General features: G+C 38.8%; 1 protein-coding gene across 6 annotated transcripts; it reads right to left on the bottom strand.

Annotated features, from left to right (window-relative positions):
• Nucleotides 1–130: 130 nt before the first annotated feature.
• LOC116850930 (protein lingerer) lies at nucleotides 131–10,119 on the bottom strand. Of its 6 annotated transcripts, none has more exons than XM_032829796.1 (15): nucleotides 9,953–10,119; nucleotides 8,103–8,293; nucleotides 7,423–7,786; nucleotides 7,045–7,302; nucleotides 6,675–6,868; nucleotides 6,328–6,585; nucleotides 5,837–6,154; nucleotides 4,356–4,796; nucleotides 4,079–4,270; nucleotides 3,753–3,960; nucleotides 3,453–3,652; nucleotides 2,203–2,412; nucleotides 1,993–2,115; nucleotides 1,642–1,917; nucleotides 131–1,541 (listed from the first exon to the last, which is right to left on the bottom strand). In XM_032829796.1, exons 2-15 carry the CDS (start codon nucleotides 8,229–8,231, stop codon nucleotides 1,293–1,295), a joined length of 3,420 nt encoding a protein of 1,139 aa, XP_032685687.1. In that variant the 5' UTR covers nucleotides 8,232–8,293; nucleotides 9,953–10,119; the 3' UTR covers nucleotides 131–1,292. The 6 variants fall into 6 exon arrangements, with proteins under 6 accessions (XP_032685687.1, XP_032685686.1, XP_032685690.1 ...); XM_032829795.1 differs by having other exon boundaries at nucleotides 9,814–9,962; XM_032829799.1 differs by having other exon boundaries at nucleotides 2,203–2,373; nucleotides 9,814–9,962.
• Between the last annotated feature and the right edge of the window lie 3,308 nt (nucleotides 10,120–13,427).

The raw sequence follows: 13,427 nt of genomic DNA, 5'->3' as shown, positions 1-13,427 counted from the left end.
TATATATATATATATATATATATATATATATATATATATATATATGTAGTTAGTTAAGTTAATCCCATTGCGAGTGCAACGAGACCACTCGCTGTGCAACAGTTCTCCTCACGAGATCGTGTTTTACATGTCGAAAATAAAAGCGCTTTAATTACGACAAATTTGTACATATACCATGTTAGAACGATTCCACATGTACACGTGTATCGTAATTTTCTAGCGGTACAGCTTTCCGTTGTTTCGCAGAAATGCGCTTTTCGCATTAACAAGCCAAGATGCTTATTACGTACGAGAAAAAGAAAAGAAGATAAAATAAAGACAAGGAGACGCTATCATCGCAGTCGATATATACATATACTTTGAATATATGTATTCAAAATTGCACTGTGTACAGTCGAGCGATTTCAACGAGACAAACTCAACGAATATTTTCTTTTCTGGTTTTCTCTTCGATGTTCTATGACACAATTAGTATGATACAGATCGTCGTACGATCATCGTATCGCGACGTGCCAGTAATCTTTTCTTTTTTCACAACTTGATCAATGTGACAAGTCATATCTGATGATATTATGCGATCATCGTGCGGTAGATGCTATGACTTCATTTGGCACGAGTGCAACTTGAAAAATTTGAAAGAATATGCAAATTATTATATAGGTTTTTTGTGCATATTCCACTTTGTAAGATGTTATCTTACTTGTAACGCGCTCTTGTATATTGGAAATGTCGGAAAATGCGCTAAAACCAACAAAATATTCGAAACTTTTTTTTCTCTCTCTTCCTATGTATAATATATATATATATATATATATATATATATATATATATATATATATATATATATACATACATACATATATATATATATATATATATATATATATATATATATATATATTGTATATATATATTCGGTTTCCTTTCACCGAATTAAATAAATAAGATTAACCGCTGATATTGTACGCAAACATAAATCCGAAATTGATGGTTCTAATTATCGTTACAAATTGAATAATGCCTTAGGTTAATAATTGCATATATCTTTCGATTTTTTTGGAGAAAAATTCTCTTCATTACTTATTAACTCGTGTTACAATAAAATCTAAATTTATCCTCAAAAGATGTTCTTTGTCTATTATTTTCATATGTCGTCTCAAATATTCACGTGTCGAATTCAGTATATCTGTAGCACATAAAAGTTTCTCACAATAACGGACAAGCTAGATTTCTTTAGTACGTTACAAACTCGTCCTTTTTCCTCAGTGCATCAATTCCGGTAGTATTTTTGTTTAATTGCTGCCAGCCCAGTAACTAGGACTGTATCCAGGTTTCGCCTGAGCCTTATTCTGCGAACTCGTGTTAGATCTCTGTCCCGTGCTGTTGGCTCCGTCCTGATGAAGCGGCTGATGCAATTGATGGGGCATAGTCGGGATAAAGAGATGCGGCGTACCGTAACTGCCGGGCAAGCCGGCGTTTTGACCACCCGTCAGACCAAACGGCGGCGGTGTAGCCGAGTGGAAAGTCTGTTTTTCGTAAGACTACAATAGTGGAAGGGTCAGTTGAGAACGGTAGCACGCAACTTTACGCAGATTTGTTCTACGGACGGCCTACGTTCACTCGCCTCGCGACATTACTTACGTTCACTTTGCCGAGAGCCACGTGACTCTTGGCATACATCGTAGCGCTGATATCTGTCGCGGAAGAACCGGCGGTATTAGTGTTGCCGGTGGAAGTGCCGGTTTTGCCAGTCTGGGTAGCAGTGTAGCTGCTACCGGCACCTTTATACTCCGCGGATGGGCCAGCGGAAGCTAGAGCGTCGTAGCTAGCCCCAGCACCGTAACCAGATCCATAACTGCCTGGCTTAGCGCTATACGCACCGCTATTCGTACCTGCATTACCAGCCGTAGCGATTTGCTGCAATGTGAACAATAATAAATATTTTCATGTTGGTTCATTGGACTTCTGTGACTCTCGGGCTTTTAAACTTACCGGATAAATAGCGGGGGTCCCGTACTGAAAACCACCAGGCATTATTCCACCGCCATAGGTAAAGTATGCGTAACCAGGCGGAAGTGTAGGGTTCATTATCGGTTGCTGATGCTGCGTTGCGGTCTGCGAATAATTCATCATTATACGACAAAGATTCTCTCTCACACATCAACGTTTCCGTTTCGACTTTCACCGCGCGCAGAAACTTACTTGTTGTGACATAGTGGAAGGTACTGGTGAAGCATTGCTGTCGTTTCTGGCGAACCTGGCGTCGCTAATACTGGTATAGGCTCCTTGCACTCCCTGTACTCCTTGAACGCCTTGCACACCAGATAGAGCATCGCCTCTGCCACCACCGAGACTCGTTGCGGGACCGGTTGTCTGATAGCCCAGGGCCGCGTCATAGTAACCAGTAGTTGGCTGCACGTTAGTCAGGAAGGCCAAACACAAAACTACATGCATACACTGTGTACTCCAAATACAAGAAGGCTAACTAATTTCTATGCGTACTGGGCTAGGACAAGTAACATGCTAGATGGTTGTGTCTAAATTTCTTGCTATGCTTGCTATGTCAAGATATTAATGTGTATTCATTCGGTTGAAACTTTCAACTTGCCGACGAATTGTGCTGTAGAAATATTCGTATACACGCACGATATATACATGTAATATTTGCCACCACCGTTACCAGGCTCTTCGATATTTATAGAGTCCAAGATGTTTGAATAAAACGGTTCAATATGATTATCCTCCATCATTTTTACATACATTTGACCGCGCGCACGCATGAATCTAATACTTTCATACTGTTTCGGACACGTAACACCACTCGCATACAGTCTATAGCGGAATAAAAACTAAATCAAGATAAAGAAAAAAGAGAAATAAGCCAAGATAGATCGGAATAGTTATTTCATAACTTCGTAGAACGAAATCTCAAAAACAAGTTTCATTTCCAGCAACACCTCCCCCACCTTTACCATAAGATATACTTTCACAACTCAGTAGTGTTAAGGAAACCCGATCTGTCTTTACTAGCGTATTTGTTTCGTACAATACACCTTACTACGAACAAGTACGAGTTTGCGTTGTCATTGTGAAGGCATCCATAGGAGAAGATCGAGAAAATTTTGTAAAAAAATATTGTAATTACGAGCAGCTACCAAGCAATAAAGAAACGTATACCTCGGCATTCTCCGTACCAGATAACAATAACATAAAATAAGAGATAGCGTGCCTCGAAGCAGATATATTCAGGTACTATAGGCAATTCAAATGTGCATTTGAATCACCGTCATAAAAAAATAATTGTGACTAACATGATAATGAATCGATTACGAATCGTTCACTAAATAATTTATTTATACTATATATTTATACGCTACTTCGAGGGCACGGTACCCGTGGAAAAATACGTTCGTACTTGAATAAACGAATTAATTAATCGAGCAGTAACTGACCATATGCGGTATTCTTTGCTGGACGAGCTGCAGCTCCTCGTAACTGTACATTGGTTGTTGAAATGCGTAAGGCACACCTTGGCCCATGATGTATTGGTGACTGAGCATAGGTGTCATATTTCCAGCAGCACCACCGCCCGTCATGTTACCGGTACCACTGCTGCCCGTCACTACTCCGCTTGACGTACTTTTCGGCACAGCTAAGATCAACGCGAGAACATTGTCATTAAATCCTATTCACCGTTTCTTGACCGTCTTATCGACTGTATATATCAATCTTACCAAATGGTGCTCGCTTACCGTTTGAATTGGTTACTTTAGTCTGTGAACTGTTCACCGAGGCAGAGCTAAGTCCCAATGTGGGCGCGGTAGTAGTCGCGAGGGAGCTATTCGACGTTGTTGCATTGCTATCGTACTGGGAATCCTTAGTCGCAGTGCTGTTCAATTTATGATTGTGAGTTGCCGCCTGTGGTTGACTGGTATAGCTAGCGTACGGACTTGCATATACCTATCGGAAGTTTATTGTTTGCACATATATATTTAAAGGTCAAGTTTTAATATATGGATGGATGGGTGTAAGTGTGTATGATACTATAGAAAACTGAAAAAAAAAGAAAAACACTTACAGACTGTGCACTCTGGTAGCCAGCCGAACTCTGTGTTATTGGCGACGTAAACGTCGTGACCGAAGACTGATAAGCCTGTGGTTGGTAAGCTTGATATCCTGCGTTGCTGTTTGATACTGTATTAGTAGCTACAGATTGCGCTTGATACTGGGACGTCGTAGTCGGTACATACCCGCTCGCGGACTGATAAACCTATTAAGGAGATAAAAGTGTAACTTTCGATATGATTTTTCAGTTATTTGATGATTTGTAATATATCGATAGATGCAATCATTACCTGGCTGCTAGTGGTCGGCTGATTATAACCAGAAGTCACAGATGAGGACGCGGAGGGAGAAGCTTGGCTGAAAGTCGATGCGTTGGATTGCGGGAACGAGGTTGACGAATTGTAACTCGTCTGCGAAACCGTCGCCGTCGCGGAGTAGCTATTTGTATTAGCTGACGCCGACGCAGTCTGGAAGGTGGATTGAGAGGATTGACTGTTCGTTGAGTATACGTTGTACGTGCTCGGAGTGCCACTCGACGGCTGGAAAGACGATTTTTGCGACTGGTACGTCGTCGTGGGCCCGTACGTCGGCGCATTTCCAGGCGAAACTTGCGATGTGAAGTCTTGTTTAGTTATGTCCAGACTCTGACCGCTACTACCTCCACGCGCAGTGAAACTTTGCGAACTAATCGAATGCTCGCTGGATACCGGCAAATTATCAGTACCTGATAACTAAAAATTTCATATATAATCGTAGTCTTCAATTTGAAAATAATATGTACAACAAATCTTGAAAAAAGAAGTAATATTTACTAAGAAACAAGAGTTAATAAGAGTCAAGTCGCTATAAGTCGTGCGCAAAAAATCCTATTACTAAGAAAAAATAAATCAATTGCCGTAATAAGAAAATCTATGCTTATCGTTGAGCTACGTCACTCACTCATAAACATTTGTAGACGACAACAAAGATGAGCGAAATATGAGTTCTCTACATTTGTTGTTTTACGACTTCTCGGCGGTATAATTATTTATATTAAATACACAAAAACTCTACAAGTATACAACTAAAGTAGACGAATATGATCAGTAAGAGCTGTTCGCGGGTGTTAGCGCGAATAATCTTTACATCACGAGAGAATATTTGAACGTGTAATAAACCATGCACCGAAGATTTTTCTTATTACGTTGGATTTGCAACATATGTGGATATAATCACCTTCAATGTCAAATTATTAATTATTAATATTAAAAACATACTAACATTCTTTAATTAAATGACGCATTAAATGATTATTCTCTGGAATTGCGAAAAATATTGCATCAGCTAGAAATCAAACCTGGATCTTTCCAGGTTGGATGTACCAAATCGGCCACAAAAACTTCGACAGTATTTCTCGCAACACAAATGCTTATAAATCGCATTAGTAATCATAAAGTAAACTAGACGCTATCTATCATTCTTTAATGTACCAAAGAACGTATAATAACGTGCCAAAGAATATATAAACAAGTTCTTTAAGTAACCACTAAAGCAAGACAATATGGCTAATAAGAACCGGTCGCGGATGCTAAATAATTTTAATATCATAATTTCTTTGGTTAGCTGAAAAAAGTCTAACGGATCAAAATATTCTATGTACTAAATCACACACATATATTATGCTTATAATTTATTTTACAATAGTATTATCTGCATGTGACCAATGGCGCGAATTGGTTCTTATTAGCGTTATTTATTTCTTGGTTTTTCAGGACCAAATAGAAGTTATTACCATCTGAGAACTGGCATTGTACGGTGTCGTGGAAGTCTGTGTCGTTTCGATGTCGAGCGAATTACTCGTGTTGGCAGTGTTCACAGCATTCGGACCGGAAGTCATGTCCACACCGGAAATTGTACTATTCGCGGAGTTGTACTTCTCGTTGGCAGATCCATCGAGAGAGCTAGAATCGCTACCAAATTCGAGCGCACCGAACTGCACATCCAAAAAGCCGATTCCACTGTTTACCGCGTCACCCGGCATTTCCACTGCGCTCGATGGTATCTTGGATGGCGGTGGGACTCTAGGACGTTGCTTAGTCTGTCTTTGGGGCTGAAATTTACATACGTACACATATTAGCCTACAAAATTCGTACACATACGTATACATACTAGCCTACAAAATAGCCTACAGATATCAAAACTACAGATATCAAATATTAAAAATTATATAAGAAAAACTCATTATACGTATAAAAGTATTTCGAAGAGCAATATTATTATACCTGATTGGACATGGTTGACGTAAACGACGTTTGTCCTGCCGCTTTTAAGTTCTCACTCGATTGTTGACTAAGTTGTGTCAAGTATTGAGTTTGCGCCGCTGTTAGTACACCACTACTAATGGCGCTGGGTTGCTGCGACAACTGCATCGTTGGCAGGCTCAATACAGGTTGTGGCTGTTGCTGCTGCTGCTGCGGAGGTTGTTGCTGTATTAAGCTCTGCTGCTGCATTGTCGACATATCCGACAGTTTTGGCAATTCCTGTAAATTATGTGAAAGAAAATAGATAATATATGGATGCGCACACATATGTGCATACACGTGATGTTGTGTATCTCATAAAATCTTACTTCTTGTTGCAGGAGTGACAAATTAACATTTTGACTTGATTGCGTCGATGGTATTTCTTGGGGCTTTGGTTCGTCTAGCGCAGGAGAAGATTCCAAGATAGATGTGCTTGGAGTGAAGACTTTAGTATCTGCCAAAGAACCTGTATACTCTTCATTGTCCCAATCTTCTGTTGAATCCAGGTTGTTCCACGCATCTGTATGTACACGACCAAGTTAATATGTGTCAATCATATTTGCTTTCTTTTTCTTATTTTTATGTAAATGTAAACACAATATCATTCTGTTTAAAAAAAAAAGCAACGATTCCCTTATATATTTTATTATAATTTGAGGAAAAGAGAAATAATATTTATCAAAGAAAAGAGCTTACCCATTTTTGGTTCTTGGATACTTTGTTGCTGCTCTTCACTCCCTGTCCAGGTATCAATTGGACGATTAAAACTATGAGTAGAGGAAGCAGATGTTGGATCATTGCGGTTTGCAAACGTTCGCGGTCCAAGGCCTCTACCGCCACCACGACCTCCACGACCTGATCTTCCTGGTCCACCCCTTCCTCTTCTACTATAGCTACCGTCGCGAATACCGTCCTCCATATTTCTTTCGTTCTCCTTGTTTTCCCGCCCGCGCCCTACGTGTAAATAAATATAATTTTATAAACATCACAAATTTATCCTTCAAGTAACAAAAAAAGAGAAAAATGAAAAAAAATGAGAAACAAGAGAAAAATTTAATAGGAAATTAAACCAACATCCACGATTGTCGTGGTTAGCACGGCCTCGCATGCGTGGAGGACCGCCACTACGTTGGTTACGTCGCTCCTCCCAATCACCACTATCATCTTGTCCACCTGTTTGATCTGTACTCTGTTTGGATCCGCTCGGTTGGCGCAGCTTCTTCTTTTTGACCTCCCATTCTGCTTTCACTCTATCTTCCAGGAGATCATTAACAGCACGATCCAGATCCCCATCGTTGTCGTGCAAAGCCATGACCACCTCATCCTCAGATCGTCGGGTCATGTCCATGACTTGCTTGACGCATTCCTTCAGAGAGTCCTCACCTCCTGCCATTCTAGTGTCAATGATTTGTGCGTGCCGGATCTGAACAGTGTTTTGCTAAATAAAATAATTGAACATTAAAATTCTCTTAAAAATGCTTCAACTGTATTTGAATGTTTTTATTTAGGTTTATATTGTTATATTTTTACTTAATTTTTATCGTTCAATAAGATGATTTGAATATTTTGTTGTGAACAAGAAAATAATCTTTTGTAAATATATAATTGCATATATAAATATTTCTAACACTCACAGATATCTGCTATCACAAAATTATATAATTGTTAAGTATGTATGTGTTTTAATAATAAGTTACGAATAATTATTATACAATTATTAGTAACAACACAAATATGAGCAATAATATATCTACCTGGGCTTTATCATGTTTAGTCGAATCTGATGATTTAGTCTGATGATGATCTGATTTTCCATGTTGTTGTGACTTGTTTTTGTTGGTGCCCCTTCCAGAGGACACCAATGATTTGTTATTCGAACTCATTGCCAATAAAATCTCACTTAAGCACTCACAGTATCACACTATGTACACTCTCTATTTACAGTCTGAAACAAAATACAATTTTACATATAAATTTTATAATTATATAGATGTGTCATATATATGTATATATAAACATACATAGTTATTAACTATTTAATTTCCAATCATATAAATCATAAATATAAAACCTTTATAACAAAAAGATATAGAGATAAACAATACATTGATTAAATTTTAAATATATAGTAAATATATAGTGACAAAGAACTATAACCTCATTTTCATCATATTCGAGATATAGAGATAAATAATATAACAACTAGTTTATATACTTGCAAATGTTCTAAATATAACAACATTAATGGGTCTTTGATTAAAAGAATGGAAGGTTAGGTTTCGATAAGCTTATATACAAATAATTGAATTAAACAAGTGATTTTGCTCAAACATAAATATATAGGTTTATGCAATTTTAATTTTTCTATTTTAGCTTTACTATATATTTTGGAAAATTTTAACTATAACAATATTGGGCAAAATTATATATTCTGTTAGCTTGTATTTTTATGATTTAAAGAATTTCCTTTTTATAAAAATTATATATTATACTTTCCCACATATTTGTTTTCTTTCAAGTTCATGAAACAACATAATAAAAATATTACTCGCCAATGCTTTTATCATTAACAGTGTGATATTAGGTGATGGAATCTTTGTGTAGAAATTTAGAAGCAACTGGTGAATATAAAATCTAGCAAATTCTACTAAATCTAAAACTATTGTTAATAATAGCTGTAAGGATGTGTCTTACCATGTGAGAGAGAAACAATCCTTAGATACTAATAATTATAAAAAAAAAACGTTTGGTTGAATAGATGAAATTTACGCTTGCAAAGTATACGTGAAAACGAGACAAGGTTAGGATGATCTAATAACGATAAACTATTGAAGATAAAATCCGGCGGGACGATGAAAAAGAAAACGTGCACGCTTATCGCACAGCAATTTTTCACGACAAAGAAGTGAGATCTTTCGCGTGGCCTTCTTCGATGCGTGTAACAATGCACGCCGATGATTCTCTGAAACACCTCAGAGAATCCTTCGCGGTCCCGAAAGTACAATCAGAATACGAGAAAACACAGGAGGGGGGAAGGTGCCACGCGGTAAATATCTTCTAAGCGGAAAACTGCATCGTGAATGATGAAATTTAACAGGAAAATACTGGAAACGAGAAGAATTTTGACGTTGAGCCTCGGGAATCCGATGATGAAAAGAAAAAAAAGGACACTTTGTCGGGCGCGTCTTTGAGTACCGCTGGCGCACGTCGTCACGTAAACCGTCCGCACGTAGGAACGAATCGAAAAGAAATGAGAAGAGTGGCAGACTAGCGAGATAACGCACTGCGCGAACTTCCGATAAGAACGTGAGTCTCGCGGTGAGGATATTTTTCAACAGGCCATGTGCACGGCGGACGCCATTTCTGCTTGTGCGAGAGGAAGGTTTGTCAACCATCGGCGCGGCGGTGTATCGACGGGGATCGGCGTAGTCGGAATGGCCGAGAAAGAGAATTTTTTGCGTATACCTCACGGCTATGTTAGGCGACGTACGCCTGCTCCGTTAGACGCGTCGGGAAGCAGAAGCGAGCGGGACTCACGGCACCTCGGCGCTTGGGGCCGTGGCGCGCGAAAAACTACGAGAAAAACAACGGATTCCCTTCGTACCTGGTTAGTGCGCTCAAAACGCAGCTCGGTCACGTGACCGCGGCGATCCCCTTCCTGATGCATCCACCAGGCACCCACCAACGCTGCCAGCACCACCTCTTTTACTCTTTACCGGGCTCTATACGGCTAGCTACTAATGACTCCTGCGGACAGGATGTGCTGCGCGTATCGCGTAGTTAGAAGTCACGCGACAACCAATTAGCTCATAGCTCTTCCGTAAAAGCAAATGTTCGATTGGCTGACATCGTAGCTGCATCTTGTACGCAGGAGCAAACATTTCTAATAAACGGTACAAAATAAAGCAAAGGTGAGTTTCACCCTTTTCATAATTCCAGTTACGGGCATGTATCATGAAACTTGTCGGAATCGATTCTGATCGGAAAAAGGCTGATATTTCACGTGTCGTACGATAAGCTTTTTGGATACGTTCATTGATTAACGAACAGAGAACCTAGAAAGACTCTATTTGCCAACCAATAAACGTATTTGAAAAGCTTGTCGTACGACACGTGAAATAGCACCCTAATGGCTTTCGCAAACCAGAACGATTTGCGACGCGACACGCGATATGTGATGCGCGATATCCAATGAACGTATAGCTTTTTCGGAATACCAATACGCTCATTGGATATTGCTCGTCGCATATCGTGTGTCGCGTCGCGCATCGCACTGGTCTGCGAGAGCCATAAAGGTGAAGTCCCATAGCATGTATTTTCGCGTAACCGCGTAACCAATCACATCTTTCTATTCTTTTAAAAGTTTCAACAAAAATACTAAACGTCGAAATCTATTGGTTACACGTTTATGGCTCCTGCATACAGGATGCAGTAATGCTTGCCGCGCGGCGGAAGTCCACGCGACAGCTAATCAATGGGTGCTTTCCAGTTGCGTATACTGTGTTACACAAAACCAGCTTTTGGTTGCATATTATCTTACAAGATATTTTAGATAATATGTGACCAATAAATTGATTTTGTGTACGTGTATGTCAAGTTGTATTAAGCAATTGGAAAACACCCAATATGTTGTTTTTCCGTAAGAGCTAGAAAGTTATTACGGAAAGCAGCATATTGATTGGCTGTCGCGCGAACTTCCGCCGCGCAACAAACATTACCACGTCCTATGTGCAGGAGTTATTACGCGATATGCGGAAAATACATGCCATAGGACTCCAGCCTATTCCGTTTCTCCCAGAAAAGATAATAGTTTATATCGTGCACTTGATACGCGTACTAACTAGTAATTTTCTATTAGATAATCTTAATATCGATAATGCATATCAACAGCGACGTATTCTATCAATACAATTCGTTTTGTTGATAAGTATTATACCAGCTTAATATACCGTTGTTTATATATATCGACGATATTAAATTATCAAATAGAAAGTTACTATTTAGTACGCGTATCAAATGCATGGGTGTTTACGTTAAATTGAGTACGAGTTAGTTCCACTAGGGTCGAAAAATATAATAGGCACAACCATTTAATATTTTCATGATTCAAAACAACTCAATATTGCTTTCCGATGCTCGAATAGAGTTAGTTAGAGTTAGCTAGAGTAGCGTAGCGGATAACGTGAGCATTAGGTAGTTGATTTTCAAAAAATGTTAGTTATTAATAAGTTTAATCTCATATGTAGTATGTTTATATCAAACGTTTAATACACATACCAATTAGTAATTTTATCTTAAATTATTTTGATTTCGGCGATGTATATAAACAATGTCATATTGAAGTAGTGCAATATTGATTAGAAACACGTATCGTATTAATTGAATATATTGCATCGCCAAAATTAAAATAATTAGATATAAAGTTACTAATTGATACGCGTATTAAACGTTCAGTATAAACATACTATATGAGATTAAACTTACTAACATTTTTTGAAAATTAACTACCTGATGCTCACATTATCCGCTATGCTACTCTAGCCAACTCTAACTACTCGAGCATCGGAAAGCAGTACTGAGTTGTCTTGTATCATGAAGATACTAGACAGTTGTGCCTATTACATTTTTCGACCCTAGTGGAACTAACTCTTAGGGTGCCGTCCCATTGAGCACGGATCGGAACGCCGGATCGGAATTCTTACTATAATGAGCGTTCCGTTCTCTAGTTCCGTTCCGTAAAAGTTTCCTCTACCAGTCCCAGGTAGCAAAAACGGAACGGAATGGCGCGTCGGTCGCAAATAAATATGATTAATTCGTCAATATTTCGTTATTTTGACGCGACAGAATTAATTATATACATAATTTATGCAATTATCTTGCCGATAACATTGTCATAAATATTCTGAAATATTTAATTGAAGAGTGAAATATATTTTATAACTATAAATCCGTTCCGTTTTTGCTACATGGGACGGTAGAGGAAACTTTTACGGAACTAGAGAACGGAACGCTCATTATAGTAAGAAATCCGATCCGGCGTTCCGATCCGTGCTCAATGGGACGGCACCCTTACTTGATTAAAGGAACGTCTACATGGAAGTAAACAGTAAGAAGTAGGAAGTAAGAATAAGAAATTGACCAATCATAGTTAATTATTCTTATCACATTCGACTGTGGTTGGTCAATTTCTTACTCTTACTTCCTACTTCTTGCTATTTATTTCCAATGTAGACGTCCCTTTAACGTAAACACCCTATGTAAACCAAGCCAATAGAAATCTAGGAAATAACTAAATATTTCTGGAGTACTATTCCATTCCCGCGTACCGACAGTTGTCGAATTGATAGACGTCGTTACGCAGCTTTTTTATACCGTGGAAAAACTGTGCAACGACGCCTACCGATTCGACAACTATCGGAACCACGGTAACAAAATATTAGCTTTGTGCTGGGATTCTATAACTTGCTATTGGAGTTAATGACAATTTCGTTATCGTTGCGCAGCTCTTATATACCGTAGAAAAACTGCGCAACGATAACGAAATTGTCGTTAACTCCAATAACGAGATACAAAATTCCAGCACTGGACACGTATTAAGCTAGCGGAACACGATGCTTGTTTCATGCTGGATTGCTTGCTGGATAGAAATACTCTGTTCTGATTGGTGTATTTCTGAAGACGGACCAATCAGAATAGAGTAGATTTGTTCGCGTCGCATGCCACAACGTGCTCCTACTCACTCCAACGTACTTTGATTGGTCCGCGTGGTGATGTAAACCAATCAGAGTGCGTTGGAGTGAGTAGGAGCACGTTGAGGTATGCGATGCAAACAAACCTAGTATTTCCATCCAGCAAGCAATCCAGCACGAAAACAAGCATCGTGTGCCGCTGGCTTTAGTTCCGATCTACAATGGGTGTTTACGATAATTCGAGTTCGACTTAGTATGAGTTAGTTTCACTAGGGCAGAAAGATCTAATAGGCACAAACATCTAATACCTTCATTATTCATGACAACTCATTACTGTCTGATAAATCGAGTAAAGTAGGGTAGAAATGGGCGATATAGTATCAATATTTT

The sequence above is a fragment of the Odontomachus brunneus genome, unplaced genomic scaffold (assembly GCF_010583005.1).
Source record: "Odontomachus brunneus isolate Ranch 3 - 2012 unplaced genomic scaffold, Obru_v1 Obru_scaffold_161, whole genome shotgun sequence".
Taxonomy (NCBI): Eukaryota; Metazoa; Arthropoda; class Insecta; order Hymenoptera; family Formicidae; genus Odontomachus; species Odontomachus brunneus.
Note: the sequence above shows the minus strand (reverse complement) of the source record. Positions and strands in the feature narration are given on the sequence as shown.